This window comes from Penicillium crustosum (genome assembly GCF_028827405.1).
Source record: "Penicillium crustosum strain IBT 35664 chromosome Unknown utg000003l_segment0_segment0, whole genome shotgun sequence".
Classification (NCBI taxonomy): domain Eukaryota; kingdom Fungi; phylum Ascomycota; class Eurotiomycetes; order Eurotiales; family Aspergillaceae; genus Penicillium; species Penicillium crustosum.
This window is the reverse complement of record NW_026623124.1, coordinates 4,205,368-4,223,972: the sequence shown is the minus strand read 5'-3', so window position 1 is coordinate 4,223,972 and position 18,605 is coordinate 4,205,368. Positions and strand designations below refer to the sequence as shown.

Below are 18,605 nucleotides of genomic sequence, written 5' to 3'. Positions count from 1 at the left end.
AGATATTGAACTATCTATGCCTCAATATTTCAGAGTCTCCTGAAATTGATGATGCTTGGGCTGGCTTGATGTGAGGATTGTCTATTCTCGAATACTTTGGAGCCTATTCGGCCGTATGGTAGCGACCTCAACTTATATAATGGCGGAATTGTATAGGCGAGTTCCTACATATGTAAGGATATACGATGAAGAAGCGATACTATATACACTAGAGCTTAAAAGCTTCCACATTCGGACTATTATCACATTCGAGTAAACTCCCTAGGAAATAGCTATATTCCCCCATGTCTCCAATCTGATATTCCTCCCTATTAGACCTTGCATGTTCCACTTCCTCTAGTGGCTTAACGCAATCCGAATGGAACTCACCACGGCGAGCTAGAAGCAGCTATCAAAAGCTCCACGAATTTTCCAGATCATTGGGATCAAATCCACCGCGATCATTGTCTCGATAAACCACGGCAAGCTATCCAATTTACGCCAATATGCCGAGGGCAGACATAAATGTGACACCGTGTAACAGCACCAAATTCCTCGTAGTACTGCAGTATTTCTAGGCACCTGTATGCCCTCGATGTTTCTATGTAGCTCCCAATACAGAATAGTAACTGTAATTTAAGACTCTCAATCTTCCAGGGTGGTTTTAGTTGACCCAGCTTTTATGAATATAATCAGTTTATAGCAATCAAGTTGTTGTGAAGTGCAAGTGTATGCATACTCAGTACTGCCCTCAGAGAGGTTGAAGAACAACATAATATTGGGGCCACCAAACAAAAATAGTAAATTCTATATCCATATAGAAAATAGCAAAGAAAAACACCCCACATAACCCGTTTTAACGGTTATTCATGGCTAACAATAGAAGTGAGGCTCCCGGTAGGTTCCTGGGCAAGGCCAGGCCCACCTGGGCAGTCCCGGTTCCCTATAGATATTACATAAGCATGGTCATTGTTCGCGTGGGGAGGTCAATTGCTATCACCTCCCCGGCTTTGACGATTGCCACTTTAAAATCTTCCACTCGTCACCTCACATCTTTCTCCCTCCCTCACTACCCATCACTAAACCACCCGTCGTGCTCTGCAATATATTTGAAACCAAGTTGCATCTTTCTGCTGCTTGATCTTCCTACACCGCGAGGCAACCTATTTCAGCTACTCACCCGCTGAACACCACCCGAGATGTCGTTGTGTCAGAACCGTCTCCAAGAAGAGCGGTAAGCATATTTCATGTCCAGTGAATTCTGTGATTTTGCGCATCACTTGCGCCACATCCTTGGCCCGTGCTAACCTCTTTGGATTTCATAGAAAGCAATGGCGTCGCGACCACCCATTTGGCTTTGTCGCAAAGCCGAAACAGTGCTCCGCAGGGTGGCCTGGACCTGAAGAACTGGGAATGTGCTATTCCAGGGAAGGCTAATACTCTCTGGGAAGGTGGGCTTTTCAAAATCGACTTGATTTTCCCCGATGGTGAGTGGCGCAACACATCCATGACTACTGAAGATCATTATACTAATCCAGGTATTTTCACGCTTCTAGAATACCCTACCAAACCCCCCAAATGTACGTGTCTCTTTCGCGATATACTCATGTGGCAGCTCGCCAAAAGAGAGCTTCTGCTGGGGGCTGTCACTATGATCTCTTATGGCAACATAACACTAATACAAGAACTGTCTAGGCAAATTCACGCCGGCACTTTTCCACCCTAATGTCTACCCTTCCGGAACGGTTTGCCTGTCAATTCTGAATGAGGAGGAGGGTTGGCGACCTGCGATCACTATTAAGCAGCTCTTGCTCGGCATCCAAGATCTCTTGGATGACCCGAACCCCGAGTCACCTGCACAGGCTGAGGCCTACAACCTCTTCAAGAAGGACCGCCCTCAATACGAACGGAGAGTTCGCATGGTTGTGAAGGAAAATCAGCCCAACTAGGAAACTAGCCCAACTAGGCTTTTGAGTTACCCAAGCGTAAACAGCGATGGCGCTGCATGGGTCATTTACTTTTTTTTTTTCTTTTTTTTACTCTCTCTTTCAGCATGGGATACCGGGGAGACTGAGGGAAGATTATGCATTTACTGTTTAACGAAGGGAGCATGTTTTGCTGTTCTATCGCGAGCATGGCGTTTCTACATATCCCAATGGATGGCGTTTTCTGGGCTTAGGGTCATTCAGAAACAATGATACCACATACATGCTCCTTGCTGGGATGCTTAAGCTCGCCATGTATTGAGTACAGGATGACTCTGGCAGAAGAAATTCAATGTCGTACTTATTTGCTCCTCTGCATAGATAAATTCACCTGGGCAACCAACACAACATCCATACCTCTGGAATGAGCCCATGGTAGGTGTCTCCGGAAACTGCATTTCAATTGCAATTTTAAGTAACAAGAACCCAATATAGATACTATACTTGATGAACTTGAACCCATGCCGGCAAACCTTTCTCCATTTGGAATCCAACATTGTAGAAACGGGCATTGAACAGGCGTCATGCCTACCAATTCGGCAAGGGCTGCACCACAGATTACAATCTTGGAGGGTTCTAGGGTTCTAGGGCTGAAATCTAGAATACGATTCGCTGCGGCTTGGCCTCTTCCACCATCTTAGCATTGTATGTAAAAAAGCTCAGGATGGTACGATCCCATTCTGTTTTTGAGGCATAAATCAAGGAGCCGGAAGAGACATATGAGTCCCTTATACGAATACAATCCCCATGGGTCTCACATAGATCTTCATGATCTTAATATCGAGATAGGCGTGGCCTTGCCTTTAGTGACTCATATCGTTTTAACGATCTCTAACTGTGGTCTTAGAAGGGATCCACAGACATGCTTGTGGGATGAGGCAAGCTTGTGATCAACACAGTATCGTTCTGATATCGTTGACTACACATCCTGATCTTTAGTTTTATTATGAGTTTCCTTGAATGTAGATGGAGGGCACATTTCGTCAAGGAGAGGCTTGGCTAGGGCTATAGTTCATGGTGGGGGTATATTAATCACGTGACATCGAATCCGCTCACTCTCCAGGGATCCCCTGTCAGACTGAGACAGACTACTCCGTACAATATAATAATAAATGGTATGACCCGACAAAAGGAATCCGCTAATATAGTCACATATTTAGCCACAGTAGTAAAAATCTTTAAGTTGATGCTAACTGGGCCAATTATCCAGGGGCCGTTATCTTATCGGTGACTCAAAGACTTGCCGACATCGCCCCTCGCCCCGCCGGGAGGGCACCGGGGCAAATTTGAAAAAAATCGCCGTTCTCAGGTTCCCCATATAACCGGACGATTAGTCAATTCTACTCCGTTACCCTTCTTCTCTCCCCCGAATTGATCTTCACCTCTAACCACACTTCCCAATTGCCCATCATGTGTGGAATTTTCGCGTGCCACCAGTGCGTCATGTCCTACCCTAACTCCCCGCCTCTAGTGGGATGTCGATTAGGGAATACTAACTAGAGTATAGTCACCCCGATGTGCAAAAGTTCAAGCCTACCGCTTTGCGCATGGCCAAGGCGTGAGTATCTCCATTACTTTTTCAATTGTTGCAATCTACAGTCTGCAATTCGCGATGCGCAATCTATAGAATTCTCGCTGACCTGTGTTCTCGTAGTGTGCGCCATCGCGGTCCCGACTGGAGTGAGTCACAACCCGAGTTGCAACATTGCGCGGTATAGGTGGGGATTATAGGGTTAACAAAGTTCTCCAACAGGTGGAAACTTCTGCGCCGAGAGCACTAGTAAGTTAATACGCAATGACTTCGGTGTCGGCGTTGGTATACTAACGCGTGATTCATAGTCCTGGCGCACGAGCGTCTGAGCATTGTCGGTGTTGGTATGTGGCCCCTGTGAACGATCAACAATTCGAACATCGATTTGTTAACAATATCCCCTTAGACTCCGGTGCTCAGCCCCTCGTCAACGATGACAGCACCCTCGCCCTCGCTGTCAACGGTGAGATCTACAACCACCGTGTTATTCGCAAGAACCTTCGCCACAAGTACAACTTCAAGACACACTCCGATTGTGAAGTTATCATTCCCTTGGTACGTCAGGATATAACGGAATCTGAATTAGGGCCGAAATGCTGATATATACTAGTATGAGGAGTATGGTCTTGATGCCCCCAAGCACCTTGATGGCATGTTCTCCTGGGTTCTTTGGGATAAGAAGCAGGACCGTGTTGTTGCTGCCCGCGACCCCATTGGTATCACCAGCTTCTACCTCGGCCGGTCCTCGTCGACTCCCGGCGCCGTCTACTTTGCCTCTGAGCTCAAGTGTCTGCACCCCGTCTGTGACGACATCATTGCCTTCCCCCCCGGCCACATCTATGACTCCAAGACCGACTCCCTGACCCGTTACTTCGAGCCCAAGTGGTGGGACCCTGCCAACGTCCCCTCGACCCCTGTTGACTACAAGGTAGTCCGCCAGAGCCTCGAGAAGGCCGTCCGCAAGCGTCTGATGGCTGAGGTTCCCTACGGTGTTCTGCTGTCTGGTGGTCTCGACTCCAGCTTGGTCGCGTCTATCGCCCAGCGCGAGACCCTCCGCATGGCCGAAGCTGCCCGCAACGCGCCCCAGAACGTCAACGCAGACGGTGAGTTGGTTGGCATTGATGACAAAAACGACCTGTCGACCGTCACCACCTTCCAGCAGCTGCACTCATTCTCCATCGGTCTTCCCGGTGCCCCCGATACCGCCGCTGCCCTTGAGGTCGCCAAGTTCCTCGGCACCAAGCACCACCCCTTCACCTTCACTGTTGAGGACGGCCTCGATGCCCTCTCCGACGTGATCTACCACCTCGAGACCTACGATGTGACCACTATCCGTGCCTCTACTCCCATGTACCTGCTCTCCCGTAAGATCAAGGCCATGGGTGTCAAGATGGTTCTGAGTGGTGAGGGTTCCGACGAGATCTTCGGTGGCTACCTCTACTTCCACGCTGCCCCCAACAAGGAGGAGCTCCACAAGGAGACCGTCCGCCGTGTCAAGAACTTGCACTTGGCTGACTGCCTCCGTGCCAACAAGTCCACTTCCGCATGGGGTCTTGAGGCCCGTGTTCCTTTCCTTGACAAGGAGTTCCTCGAGACCTGCATGGGTGTCGATCCCCAGGACAAGATGATCACCCCCGAGCGTATCGAGAAGCACATGCTGCGCAAGGCCTTCGACACCTCCGATGAGCCTGAGACCGCTGCCTACTTGCCCGACAAGATCCTCTGGCGCCAGAAGGAGCAGTTCAGCGATGGTGTTGGCTACAGCTGGATTGATGGCCTCAAGGATGAGGCCGAGCGCCAGGTCACTGACGAGATGATGAAGAACCCTAAGCCCGAATGGGGTACTGATGTTCCCGACACCAAGGAGGCGTATGTTTCCCACCTTCCCCCCCAATTTAAAGTACCATTGAAAACTAACCTGGGATATAGATACTGGTACCGCACCATGTTCGATGAGCACTTCCCTCCTTACTGTGCCGGTACTGTCGAGCGCTGGACCCCTACCTGGTCCAAGCAGACCGACCCCAGTGGAAGGTGAGTTAATTCTTCTTGATTCCTTATTTGGTTTATCTTCTCTAACCATCCTTTGCAGAGCCATCGCCATCCACAACCAGAAGTATGACAAGTCGGAGTAAAAAGTCTTGAGAGTATAAACAAAAGGATGTGAACTTTTCTGATTTAGCATTTTCTTTGGGGATATAGCACCGGATTAGATTGTACATATACCCTTCTGGTATATAGACGGTATAATGTTATGATCTCAATATTTTTCTTTTATTCATTTTCTTAAACACGTGACCTGCCCTGCCCAAACATTACCGGCGGGCTTTCCCGGCAGCCGGGCAACCGCCAATCACCGCCCTCCCACTAACCCGTGCTAAGCCCCTAGGTTCCCCCAACATCATCACAACTCTTCTTTCCCTTCCTCTCTCTTCATCTTTTCATAAAACCACCTCTTCCTCCTCCATCTCTAATTAGACTACTCTCGTCAAGATGTCTGCCCCCGCTGCCTTCTCCGATATCGCCAAGGCGACCAACGATGTACGCACAACTGTTGAGAACAAAACTCAGAACCTTGGCTAATACTTCACCCCAATAGCTCCTGAACAAGGATTTCTACCACGGTGCCGCCGGTTTGTTTATCCACACCACATGTCGAAGATTCAATAGTTGATCAAAAGCTTTTAGCCAACCTTGAGGTTAAGTCCAAGGCCCCCAACGGTGTTACCTTCACCGTTAAGGGCAAGTCTGCCCACGAGGGCCCCATTGCCGGCCAGGTTCGTTGAATATCTTCTCCAAATACACCATGCAGATTGCTAACTAGCGCGCCTACAGCTCGAGGCCAAATACGTTGATGCGCCCACTGGTAAACGCCCCTTCCACAAAAAACCTCCCGATCCCGGCGCGCACAAATCCCGTCTCATGCCATTGATGTTCGGATGCGGCATTCCAATCGCGCGCCGGGTGAACATGTTTATTTTTTCGGATGCAAAGGTGCACAGGATTAGGCTAATATGCTCGCCCCGATCAGGCCTCACCCTCACCCAGGCTTGGACCACCGCCAACGCTCTCGACACCAAGCTCGAGCTCGACAACAACATCGCCAAGGGCCTCAAGGCTGAGATCCTCACCCAGTACCAGCCCGCTAAGCAGTCCAAGGGTGCCAAGCTCAACCTGTACTTCAAGCAGCCCAACCTGAACGCCCGTGCCTTCTTCGATCTCCTCAACGGCCCCTCCGCCAACTTCGACGCCGTTCTCGGCCACGAGGGCTTCCTCGTCGGTGCTGAGGGTGGTTACGATGTCAACAAGGCCGCCATCACCAAGTACTCCGCCGCCGTCGGTTACAGCGTTGCCCAGTACTCCGCTGCCATCACCGCCAGCAACAACCTGTCCCTCTTCTCCGCCAGCTACTACCACCGCGTCAATGCTCAGGTTGAGGCCGGTGCCAAGGCTTCTTGGGACTCCACCTCCGGCAACGCCGTCGGCCTCGAGGTCGCCAGCAAGTACCGCCTCGACCCCTCTTCCTTCGCCAAGGTTCGTTTAAAGTGTTTATATGCCTATTGTAAATCACGACTAATCGCGCAATTTTCTCGCAATATAGGCTAAGATCAACGACCGTGGTATTGCCGCTCTGGCTTACAACGTCCTGCTCCGCCCTGGTGTTACCCTCGGCCTCGGTGCCTCCTTCGATACCCAGAACCTGAACCAGGCTGCCCACAAGGTCGGCGCCAGCTTCACCTTCGAGGCTTAAGCGTCTGGATCCCAAGCCTTCCAGGAACCTGACAGATGACCTACCATCTTTTAGGAAGATTTTTGTAAACTTCAATTATTAGTTCACTTGTCTTGCTGATTCACCAGAACGATGATTATGGTGGGGGTTACGTCCAAGATAATAACCATGTGTGTCGTAGATCTTTCTGCTCGATCACTTCTGTATATCAAATCCAACTGTTTCCTTTGTTGATTAATTCGATCGATTCATACGATCTAAAGCACTACGAGGTGTGCTTGTAGCCATGCAAGAGTAGGAGTACATCAACCAGCGATGTATTTGAACTATGTATATACCAAGAAACTACACGTCTGCGAGAATGTATGTGCCCGAAACAGTACGAGACAACTCCATCAAGAAGACAAAGTCTCCCTCTGCTTCCTCGTTTTCCTCCCATCAACAACTTTAGGAACCGCCCGCCAAAGATCCACGACAACAAGCATAACAATCAAACACCCAGAACAAAGAAAGAACCTCGAGAGCGTTTGATCAACGCCAGGCTCACGCTCAACCCGATCCTCATCAAGCCTCCTAGCCTCCCTCCTCCTCTCCCTCCTCCTCCGATCCTCCGCTTCTTGTGTCCGGAAATGACCCCGAGCATTAAAATGATTCAACGGATTCCGCCGAATAAACGCCTCCCAATCCTCCGGATCAGCATGTTTAGTCCCAGCGCCAGCGCCAGTCCCGAACCCAGACCCCATCCCAGCACCAGCCGCGGGACCCTGCGCCTGTCTCCCCGTAGCACCGTACCCACCCTGTTCGTAGAAACTAGGCGGCGGACCATGGAATGGCGAGCGCCGCTTGCTCAGCCCGCTGGCAGGTCGCGACCCGGCATAGCTGCTGTGGCTGCCCATCGGGTGTTGGTGGCTGTGGCTTTGGCCTGGGGAGGCGTGTTGCGTGACGTGGAACCCGTGGTCGCGGTCGTAGACTGCGCGCTTTGAGACGTTGCCGAGGACGTTGTAGGCGGCGGAAATGCGGGCGAAGCGTTGGCTTGCGTTTGGGTCTGTGCGGTTGCGGTCTGGGTGGTGGCGCATTGAGAGGGCGTAGAATTGTCTAGGGATTGTGTAAGTATTAGAGATATATATATGCAATATGTGGGATTGGAGGTGGACGAGTGGAGGGGGGTTTGCTGGGTGTGGGTGTAAGTGTACTTCTTTATCTCCGCTGCTGACGCGGTTATGGGGATGTCGAGGATTTCGTAGAAGTTTTGTTCGCGGGCTCGGGATGGGTTGCTAGTTGAGAAGAAGGATATTGTTGGTCTTGAGGGTTGCTGTAGCTGTTGTTGGCGTGTGTGTAGTTGTGGTCGGAGGGGTTGGGTTGAGATGCCCCGGTGGGTTGAAGAGGAGGGGGGGAGGGTTGCGCGCGGCAAGAGGAGGATTGATGTTACTCGAGATGGAGGCATTTTGTATATGTAGAGGGTGTCACATCGAAGTAAGTAGAGAAATAAGATCCTAGGTAGGGGGTGGGGGGAGAGGTGGAAGAGAGAAAGAGAGGGAGGGAGAAGCGGAAGAAGATCGGAGGTGAAGATCGGAGTGGCGTCACTGCGGTTCGAGGTTGGTCGACTCTACATGTTCACCGAGTATTCATTACTGGCTATTGGTATACTCTAAAGTATAGTATCAGTCTATATGGTCTCTCTTATCTTTCGAAATACTACATTTAATACGATTTAAACTCACGTGGGCAGTTACAATTGCCATAACCCTAGCTGATGATCAGATTAGATAAGAGATCCTAGATTATCCCATTTCGGGCATCAACCTTCCGGTGGACTACCTGATCCAATGAGAACACTCCTTGGCTAGCTTGGGATACTCAAGGATCCACATATCGTGAGATTATGGTTTCTTTCATTCCATAGGTTGCGTATGCTCTTCATGAGCTTGCACTTGGTGATACACCTCTCATTGCAGCTGGTGGAATCACTGACCGGAGGGGGTGTGCTGCAAAATTAGCTCTTGGAGTCTCTGGGTGATTATGGAGCACCAATTCCTCAGTGCTGAGAAGACTTCCACTACTGCTTTTTATCGAGATGCGAGATTTGAGGCCTTTGATGGAGGTCAAATGACGGCTAGCTCGATGGTTTTCGATGAGTTCCGAGGACCTAAGTTCGGCCAAAAGCTTGCGATCATCCGTGCCCCAGGAATAGGGGTATGAGCAGTATAGAAGTGGGATTGATATAAAGGAAGTTCGGAGTTGGCGTTCTGGCACCACCGATGGTCCAAATGAGGATATCTGAAGTATACCTCCAGCGCTTCGGGAATCGTGGTGAAATCAACAAATATATGGCATAACCCGATAGACAGAACAATAGTATCCACAATCATATCATATAAGTGTCCGGGCCTTCTCTTCAAAATAATAATCAACGCCTTCGCACCTTGTTTATGCTTATTGTCTCATATTCGCACCGAATTTTCAACAGCGCTTACAGCGCTGGGTGCGAGAGCCCCAAAATGTCAAGAGTCTCGGCCCTGAAACGGTCCCTAAATTGAGATTCTCATCGATAGAAATATTATCACGGTCGTGGGCAATTTCTTAGGCCTGAATATCCGGTTGCGCCGATTGTCTACTTGGGGGTTTAAAGGAATCCCACCCAGGACATTATCTATTCTTCAAATCTGAACCCAAACCTTCTATTTGGTGACATACAACATGAAATACCCGGGGGCTTTGTGCCTGCAGGCATGCCTTTGTACTCGCTAGTGTCCGCAAATAGACAATCGAGCACCGAGACTTCTTTGACATATATAGTTATTGTTATACCCTTTGTGACTAAATTTGGGCTCTGAATCAAAGTGTTCCACACGAAGAACCAGGCGCCGATTTGAAACACTTGCTTCATTCAACATAGAACACAGCACAAAGAAGATGCCCGGAGTGTCTGTATAAATCCTCTCATCCCCCGTCACTTAAATTGAGATCCTAGTAACCGCCTGGTATTCAAATCAAACAGCTCAACCTAAAGCGATAGACTGATTTGATTCAGTCTTTGGTCCCTAAAACACGCACCCTCCCTTTCTCAACGATCGAACTCGAACTACACCCAAACATGACGACTCTTTCAGAACTTCCTAATGAGATGCTACTGGAGATTTCCGGTCACCTCGACTATCCAGATCTCAATGCATTCACACAGGTCAGCCGCCACTTCCATGCGTTGTCAAACGGGGGTCTTTACAAAACTATCGCCAAAGACTCGCCCGGGAAAGCGATAGCATGGGCAGCCGAAAAGAGGAAGGAAGCTAGTGCACGGAAACTGTTGCAGATGTGCAGCTTGAAGGTATTGGACGACATCGTCTTTGAGGGCCAAGAACCAATAGTGATCGCTGCATCGAATGGACACACCAATCTTGTCGGATTATTTTTGCCCTATTGCATTCAACATGACACCGACAAAGAAGGAGAATATTTATTCAAAAGAGCGCTTACTGTTGCAATCTCAGAAAAGCATATTGCAGTAGTCAAACTGCTCCTCGAACACAAGACTGATTTCAAAATCAACCATGAGGACATATATGCTGCGATTCCTTTATGCAAGGCAGTTGAAATGGGATATGTATCAATTGTGAAGCTTCTTCTTGAACACAATTACTGCAATCTCGATACATATGACCCGGATGGTATGACGCCTCTAGCTCTCGCTGCTGCTACGAAAGCATCACCCGAAAATCTGGAAATTGCCCAACTCTTGGTAGGGGCTGGTGCAGATTTATACAAAGATGACAAGCTGTTACTCAAAGCCGCAAAATCAGACAATCTGCCGGTTGTGAGGCTCCTTTTAGCGAACAACCTTTGTTGGCGCCGATTGGAATGTTCCGAAGTCTTACGTGAATTCTCTCGACCGAGACGGAAAAACCACGAGATGGGGTCATTGCTTCTAAGCTGGATTGATGTGGATCGCATCTTGCAGGTCAGTAACATTCAGCGTTGCTACCTCTTAAGAGGAGCGATTGCCAATCGCCTTGACGATCTATTAGAAAAGATATTGGATAAGTCGGCTGTCCTAGATGAAGACAACAAGGAAAACCGAATAGGAATTTATTTGTGTCCTTTAAGTCTGGCTGTCTGCTATGGTCGACCTAGGGCTGTCAAGCTCTTACTCGATCATGGCGCTGACCCTAGTGGCGAAGGCGATTGTCGACCAGTACAATTTGCTCTTGAAAGGGGGAAGGACACAACGGCGAGGCTGCTGTTTGACAAAGGAGCAATATTTGATCCGGAAAAGTGTTGTGGGTCAGCCGAATACTGTCAATTAATGAAGCTGCGTATGGCTCGAGTGCAAAGGAAACCTATTGATTAAGACGCAAAGTTACATTTATCTATGTGACATGGAAAATGTATATAGTATCAAAACATAGATTTATTTAGTTTCCAAACAAACTTCAGGCTATGGACTTATATCAAACGTAGAAATGTCTCTTGCACAAAGTATGCTTCTTTTGCTACCTTTGTATACACCTAAAAGACCACTAAGAAGGTATAAAAAGAACATATCAAAAGACATGAAAAGGCCCCATAAGCGGCCGACGGTTCTGTCTGCCTCATAGTTTGACTTACTAGCTAGTTAATATGGGATTCATTTTCTTAGGCCTACTCAGGATATTTATTTGATAGGGGTAGAAGAACGCTTGAACAAACCCTGCTAATAAGCTACATACATACCAAAGTGCTCAATTCAACTATTCAGTAGGACAAGGATAAACTTTACGCCAATAATAATTCCGGAGGGTGTTTTGTATGATCAAAGAAGGTTTCTTCCCCTCCCAAAGAGTGCTATTAGAAGCGTCATAAGGGGCCGTCGCTGCCAATATGAGACTTGACTGTACTGATCGGAACGTTTTGATCAACATATTCCAGCATCATATTAACCGCTTTAAAAATATCGTTCATTTCATATGTCTTAAATTAGGTAGAGAACTAGTTCTAGACTAGTTATTGTGAATAATCATCAACTACTTCTCGGTATCACCATCTCCACTATGATTGCTGTTTTGCTCATTACCCTCCTCGGATTCGTCCTAGGAGAAGTACTCAAAGTAATCATACTTGGCGCGACGAGTATTAGTGCAGCAGGCTGAATTAGTTATAAATTCGCTAAAAGGCGGGAAATAAGGGTCACTTACACTTAGCGGTAGAATCAGCTTTGCATGACACACAAGCCCCAGTATGACCCATCTCACGGAGTTGAAGACGCATTTCAGTCGCATTAACCTATATAGATGTTAGGAACTAGTTTAGAACTAGTTTAAAAGAATACTAACCTCTCCATTACGCTTCAGAGGAAGTGTAGGACGGTGTTTAGAATCACTAGCATGAAGTTGCTCAAACCGAATTTGCATCACCTTGTAGAAATCATCTGAATTAGTTAGCAACTAGTTCAACTAGCAGTATAATATTACTTACCGTTGGCCTCCCGGATTAATACTAGAGAGGGAGAACCACCAGAACTCCGCGTCATAGTGTCACCTGTACCCATATGCTTCTTATTGATATGGTGCTTGAGCTTATTGGTATCGCCGAAGGAAAAGACACGTGAATTAGTTCTAAACTAATTCACATATGCATATATCTCTCAGATAGAACTTACTGGGTGAAGACAACTAGGGTAACGACACCACTTTTCACCGGAGTAGACGATCCATTCATTACCAGCCTAGCCATAAAAGTCAGTAATTGATCTTCTATAACTAGTTCTAAACTAGTTAATCGACTCACATTGCGGGTCATAGCAGGCCAGGTACCTTCAGCAGTGCTCTTGGTTTGGGTGAGATACCACTCATAAGCGGGCTATTCTCGAACGAAATCCATCAGCTTTTGACTCTTTGTCATCTTATTTCATCAAAAAGGCATCACTCACATAGGATCTGAGGGTAGACATATTGAAAGGTGACAGAAATAGACGGATACGACAATGTATGGTAAATCTGACATATGTAAATTCTCTAACTAACTAAAATGACAAGATCCGCTCTTTTCCAATCTCGGCGGACATAGCTGATTAAGCAATGTATGTATTTTTGTATGGTACCGTTATCATGACGGTCCATTGATTTCCCGGTTTGTAAAGACCTGGTAATTTCAGCATGCATAAATGCATAGTACTTGACACACCCCCCCAGTTCTTGAAGCTATTCAAAGCTCTCAAGGACTGCCTTTCTTCCAACTGTTTCGCAGCTGCTTCGCAACCGCTTCGCAAATGATTCGCAAGTGATTCCAACTTACCTCACCTGTCTCCTCACTGATCTCGGCTCAAATCGTCGATTTATGCAGTTTCCGCAAAACAGCCTCTGTTCTCAGAGGTCATGTGACGAATCATGTGACCTACGTCCCTCATTCCAACCAACTCTCTGAAGTGTCCCTGCTTCTGCTTCGTCAGAGCTTTGGTGAGCCCATCTGCTGGCATCGCAGCAGTTGGTACCCAGTCCACATATACTCGACCTGCGCTAACTTCTTGCTTCATCCAGCATCGATTGATGTCAACATGCCGGAGCTTCGTATGCATCGCGGCCCCTTCCTTCGTCAATAAATCGACAGTTTGCTGGTTGTCACACATGATGGATAGTGGGTGATCTGGTTCGAAGCCTAGTGCATTAAGCACTCGTCGCCACCACTGTACGGTTTTTCCTGCCTCTGCTAAAGCTAGTAGTTCGGCCTCGGTAGTCGATGTGGTGACAGTCTTCTGCTTAGTGGCCTTCCAATCGATTGGGCCACCATATAACTTGCAGATATACCCTTCGGAGCTCTTTCGATCTTTATGGTCTCCGAACGACGCATCGCTTGCAAATTCAACTGATTTCGCCGCCATCGTCAGGGTCGTATCTCGATTTCTAGGTTGTTTGTTTGGTGTTCTGATGCCGTATTCAATGGCCCAAAAGCGTGTCTCATAGAGATACTGTATGATGCGATCGACTGCATCTATATGCTTTGGTCCTGGATTTGTAAGGAATTCAGCCACTTTGGAGGTTGCTTTTGCAGCATCTACCCGGGTAATGGTGGTGGCATACTGCGCAGATCCAACCTTGGCCTGGAAACCATGAATCTGTTGCGGTGATGCCACCCCATCATAGGGTACTAGAGGCTCAATGCTCAGTGGGGACCCTATTTTTCTCTCTGTGACGAGATTGTATTTGTGTGCCATGCTCTCGATGTAGCTATCTTGGCATAACCAGAGCTTCTTCTGCTCTCTATCACGTATAATACGTATATTCAAGAACCAGCTTGCATCCAGTTCTCGAAGCTCCCATTGCTTCTTTAGATTTTGATCTAGTAAAGCGGCTTCTTTAGCCTGTTTGGGGTGATTGACGATGATGATATCGTCCACGTAGAAAAAGACAATAATGCCTTTGGTTGTAAAGATGCATGGATCTTCTTCCACTGGGGTAAGGCCTAGTTTTACTAGCACCTTTGTAGCTTCTTGCTGCCAAAGCCTTGGTGACATGCGCAATCCGTAGAGGGCTCTATGCAGGAGCCAGCACTGATTTAGTGCTTCGAAGCCTGGTGGACACTTGGTATAAACCTCGCTTTCTAGCATTGAATTCAGGAATGCGGTAACCACATCTCTCTGAATCATATCTAGATCAAAGGCGGCAACTAGTGCGAATACTGCTCTCGCTGTTTTGACAGCTAGTGTAGCAGCTCTCTTTTCTTCAGTTGACATCCACTGTAGATCTCCTCTCACGCAGATTCTTGCTTTGAACTTCTCGAGCATACCATCTGCATCAAATTTGTATGTAAATACCCACTTCAATGGCAAGATCTGGGTGCTCTTTTTGTTCGGTAATGCAACCTGAGAGAAGGTCTCTTTAGCCTTTAAGGTCTCAATTTCAAACTCCGCAGCTGCCTTCAATTGCGTGGCAAAGGGATGGATTTTTAGCCGCTTCCAGTTCTCTGGTGGTGGAGGCATCTGATCTCTATGCAGTCTGTTTTGCATATTGAGCTTCTTCGTAATACCTGTTGTAAAGGCATATAGAAGGCTTGGTGGCTCGGCTAGCTGTTTCTCGTCTAGCGATAGATATGCAGTGTAGTCTGGATCTGCCTTTGGCTTCCGTATTCTGGGGCCTGAGATGATGTTAGATTCATCAATTGACGCAGAGATCTCTCTAGTAGGCCGATCTTCTGGCTCTGGAGTAGGCGTATACTGCATCTCTTGTTGCAATTGACGCTCTATCTCTGCTTCATCTTCATCATATTGATCTCCCTCTCCCCCTTCAGCTTCGATCGACTGTATGACATTGATCGGATCTGGCGAAGATAGCGAGGTAGGAGATCTCTCATGTGGCGTACTCTCAATCGTAGCAATCGACGATAGTGCTCTTTGTGGTGAGGCTCTCTGTGGTGACATAGGGAAGCTCCCAGGGATCTGTTCTTGATCCCTTACCTCTATCATTGAGATATGTTCTACCACTGAAGCAGGGCCTGCCATTGAAGCCGGTGTTAAAGGTAAAACAGGTGTTTCCTTTAAAGGGGGGACCCTTGGTGTCTCCTCCCTACTATCTAGAGTTTGAGCTTGCTCCACAACTCTAGATTCCTGGATTTCTTCATTTACCGCCTCTGGTGCAGTACCTTGTTCTCGGTTTTCGACGTCATCATTGAGAGTTATGCGAGCAATTGACATCGGCATACGCATCTCTATGCTCAATTCTGACTGCGCTTCTTCCATTGAGAGCACTTGGGGCCAGTTCTTAGCGCTTAGTCCATTTGTCATAGTACTAATTGCATCTTCTTCTTGCGGTAAAGGCTTCGTTTTAGAGTACTGTCTCGATTCATCGAATACAGCATCTCTTACAACTTCAACTCTGCCTATGCCTGCTCGCCCTTTGTATGGAAACCAGATCTTGTATAGGCTCTTTGAAACATAGCCTACAAGATAGCCGATCTCTGCTCTCGGAGCCATCTTGTTAGATTGTACTCTCTTCAGAAGCCTTGAGTACGTTAAGCACCCATATAGCCTCATATTCGACAGGTTGACAATTTGATCTTTTAAGCCATCTGGAGCCGCATAGCGCATCAATTCCTTCCATGGTATGATCCACTTACCATCCATCTTTGTAGGGGTACGATTCATCATATATGCAGATGCATACATCGTCTCTGGCCATAGATTGTGGGGTAGGTTCGTACCATTGAGCAATGCTCTGCCGTTCCTTACTATCATGCCTCCAGATCTCTCTGCTGGTCCATTCATCTCTGGCAAGCCAGGTGGTGCATGCTCAATGGTACACCCTTCGTCTTCAATCATAGATTCAACCTCATTGCCGGCGCTTCTCTCATTATCATAATGAAATACCCTGATCTCGATTTTCAACCAGTTTCGGATCAATGCTAAGAATTTACGAACTGCCATCTGACACTCGCTCTTCTTTATATGGGTAAATACGAAGTGACACCTTATTCCATCGAGATAGAAGTGCGTCATCCATATATGACCGTTGTAGGCAGGCTGGTTTTGTACTAGATCGAAGTGTACTCTCCCTAATATACCATATGCCTGGCCTATCTTCCGGCGAGAGATTTGCCTAGGTGCATCTGCCAATTGACAAGCTTCACATACCTGCATTTCTTTGCCTGGGTTGCTTGCAATAGTGATTCCTTCAGTCATCTCTGCCAGTTTGACAATTCGCGCCTTGCCAATGTGGCCTAATCGACGATGCCAGAGCTCAATTGAAGCCTCAGATTTTGGCTCCTGATTGGATTTCTTAGTGGCAAACGTCATTTCAGGCTTCAAATCTGATGCCTTTTGGGTTATAAAACCCCTTGTCTGGGTGAGCCATGATAGCTTCTGATCGTGGTAGATCTTATAGATCTGACGATGGCCATCAATTGTCTCAATGCAGTTTGCTCTGAGATTCATTAATAGGCCCCCCTTCATCATCAATCCATGAGATATCAGATTACTATGGAAGTTTGGCGAGTACCTAGTTTGAAATAGGTTCATCTTAACGGCGCTTCCAGTGGTAGGGTTTACACCATAGATGACCACAGTGCCTATACCGGCCACCTTCGTCTCTGTATCTCCCACTTTGACGTTGCTCTGTACGCTTTTAAAGGTGCTAAACAAGCTCCGATTGTTGCATACGTGGATTTGAGCACCTGTATCAACTACCCATCTGTCTTCTGTAGGTGTAGTTGTGGCTTCAAAATCCTTGATTTTTGTTGACATAACGGTGTCAATTTTGACTGCGTTGGTTGTCAAGAAGCCAAAGGCTTCATCGTCGAGGGTTGTATTCGCTTGCTCTTTAGCAAGGGTCCCCCTTGGCCTTCTGCATATGCAGCTCGCTTCTTGTCGACAATTGCCTTCCATCTAGGATTAGCCTTCATGGCCTTCTCCCACTTCTGTTTCAATGCCGGTGAGGGCTGGTAATTAGCAGGCCTTCTATCTTCATAGATTTCCCAGCAGGCCCAAGGCATATGAACTCTCGATTTTACCCTGTCACATGGACATGGCCTTCTTTCTAGGCCATCATTCCTTGCCTCTATAGGCTTTGCTTCTTCATTGCCTTGCCATGTCGAGAAAGCAGCCTTTGAGATGCCTCTTTGCGCAGCCGGCCTGCCATGGGTAATCTTCCAGTGGGCTTTGTACCGAGTCATGATTTCGAAGAAAGGGATGTCCTGATTATCCTGTACTCTGAGAGCCCATGTTTCATAGAATCCAGGCGACATTATAGAGATTGCTTCAAGGAATTGATTCGTGGCATCCTCTGCTTCTGGCATCCTTGCCTTCTTACACGATTGGTAAAGCGATTCCCAGTTTAGAAGCCATTTCTCGATATCGGTGTTCCGATCTAGGCCTCTATCTAGGTTCCGCCACTGTTGACGGAGCTTAGTTTTGTATGTAGGATCGCTCTCTGGTGCAAATCGTTTGTGGAGATTGAGCATCAGCTCCAAAGGTGATGGTATATCAATGATAAAGGGCTGGTAGGGAGTATCAACTGACTGCCTAATTGCCACCGCCACTAGATCTAATGCCTGTAGTTTCGACTGATAGGCTCTGTTCTCTGCATCCCAATCTGCTTTTAGGGATAGCCTCACATTGAACCAGTGTTCTGGGTATTCTTTTATGGCATCTTTGACAGAGATGATCTCTTCAGGTGGTTCCAATTTAGGACGTTCTTCCTCCTTAAGAGACGGATTGCATTGATCCCATACTTTATATGCAACTGCAATTGCTTTAATATATGAGAGCCATGCATCCCATGATTCTGTATCCTTCAAAATGACGCGGGAGGAGGCCGCGGAGAGGCTTGACATGATATTCATTATTGTCGATTTTCGTCGATGAATCTGATCTTCTTCGAAGGAGATAGGGGTGCTTCGACGATTCAGGGGTTGACCGTTG

The 18,605-nt window shown here is 47.5% G+C and overlaps 7 protein-coding genes across 7 annotated transcripts; 5 read left to right on the top strand and 2 right to left on the bottom strand.

The window, feature by feature from the left end:
- Window positions 1-1,178: 1,178 nt before the first annotated feature.
- On the top strand, window positions 1,179-1,928 carry N7487_008681 (E2 SUMO-conjugating protein UBC9; the record flags this gene model as incomplete). The annotated part of the gene is made up of 3 exons (XM_056876411.1): window positions 1,179-1,213; window positions 1,309-1,559; window positions 1,675-1,928. The coding sequence occupies 3 exons, from the start codon at window positions 1,179-1,181 to the stop codon at window positions 1,926-1,928; spliced, it is 540 nt and encodes a 179-aa protein (XP_056728599.1).
- A 1,446-nt stretch (window positions 1,929-3,374) lies between these two features.
- Window positions 3,375-5,630, top strand: N7487_008680 (asparagine synthetase B; the record flags this gene model as incomplete). Its single annotated transcript, XM_056876410.1, has 9 exons — window positions 3,375-3,400; window positions 3,472-3,522; window positions 3,619-3,644; window positions 3,718-3,744; window positions 3,804-3,839; window positions 3,902-4,050; window positions 4,106-5,364; window positions 5,425-5,529; window positions 5,588-5,630. The coding sequence occupies 9 exons, from the start codon at window positions 3,375-3,377 to the stop codon at window positions 5,628-5,630; spliced, it is 1,722 nt and encodes a 573-aa protein (XP_056728598.1).
- Window positions 5,631-5,988: 358 nt separating this feature from the next.
- N7487_008679 (porin) lies at window positions 5,989-7,246 on the top strand (the record flags this gene model as incomplete). Its single annotated transcript, XM_056876409.1, has 6 exons — window positions 5,989-6,036; window positions 6,095-6,128; window positions 6,184-6,272; window positions 6,331-6,361; window positions 6,527-7,029; window positions 7,097-7,246. The coding sequence occupies 6 exons, from the start codon at window positions 5,989-5,991 to the stop codon at window positions 7,244-7,246; spliced, it is 855 nt and encodes a 284-aa protein (XP_056728597.1).
- Window positions 7,247-7,620: 374 nt separating this feature from the next.
- On the bottom strand, window positions 7,621-8,669 carry N7487_008678 (uncharacterized protein; the record flags this gene model as incomplete). The annotated part of the gene is made up of 2 exons (XM_056876408.1): window positions 7,621-8,320; window positions 8,419-8,669. The coding sequence occupies 2 exons, from the start codon at window positions 8,667-8,669 to the stop codon at window positions 7,621-7,623; spliced, it is 951 nt and encodes a 316-aa protein (XP_056728596.1).
- A 575-nt stretch (window positions 8,670-9,244) lies between these two features.
- Window positions 9,245-9,424, top strand: N7487_008677 (uncharacterized protein; the record flags this gene model as incomplete). Its single annotated transcript, XM_056876407.1, has 1 exon — window positions 9,245-9,424. The coding sequence occupies one exon, from the start codon at window positions 9,245-9,247 to the stop codon at window positions 9,422-9,424; it is 180 nt and encodes a 59-aa protein (XP_056728595.1).
- Window positions 9,425-10,319: 895 nt separating this feature from the next.
- On the top strand, window positions 10,320-11,570 carry N7487_008676 (uncharacterized protein; the record flags this gene model as incomplete). Its single annotated transcript, XM_056876406.1, has 1 exon — window positions 10,320-11,570. One exon carries the CDS (start codon window positions 10,320-10,322, stop codon window positions 11,568-11,570), a length of 1,251 nt encoding a protein of 416 aa, XP_056728594.1.
- A 718-nt stretch (window positions 11,571-12,288) lies between these two features.
- On the bottom strand, window positions 12,289-12,746 carry N7487_008675 (uncharacterized protein; the record flags this gene model as incomplete). Its single annotated transcript, XM_056876405.1, has 4 exons — window positions 12,289-12,344; window positions 12,394-12,481; window positions 12,532-12,626; window positions 12,674-12,746. The coding sequence occupies 4 exons, from the start codon at window positions 12,744-12,746 to the stop codon at window positions 12,289-12,291; spliced, it is 312 nt and encodes a 103-aa protein (XP_056728593.1).
- Between the last annotated feature and the right edge of the window lie 5,859 nt (window positions 12,747-18,605).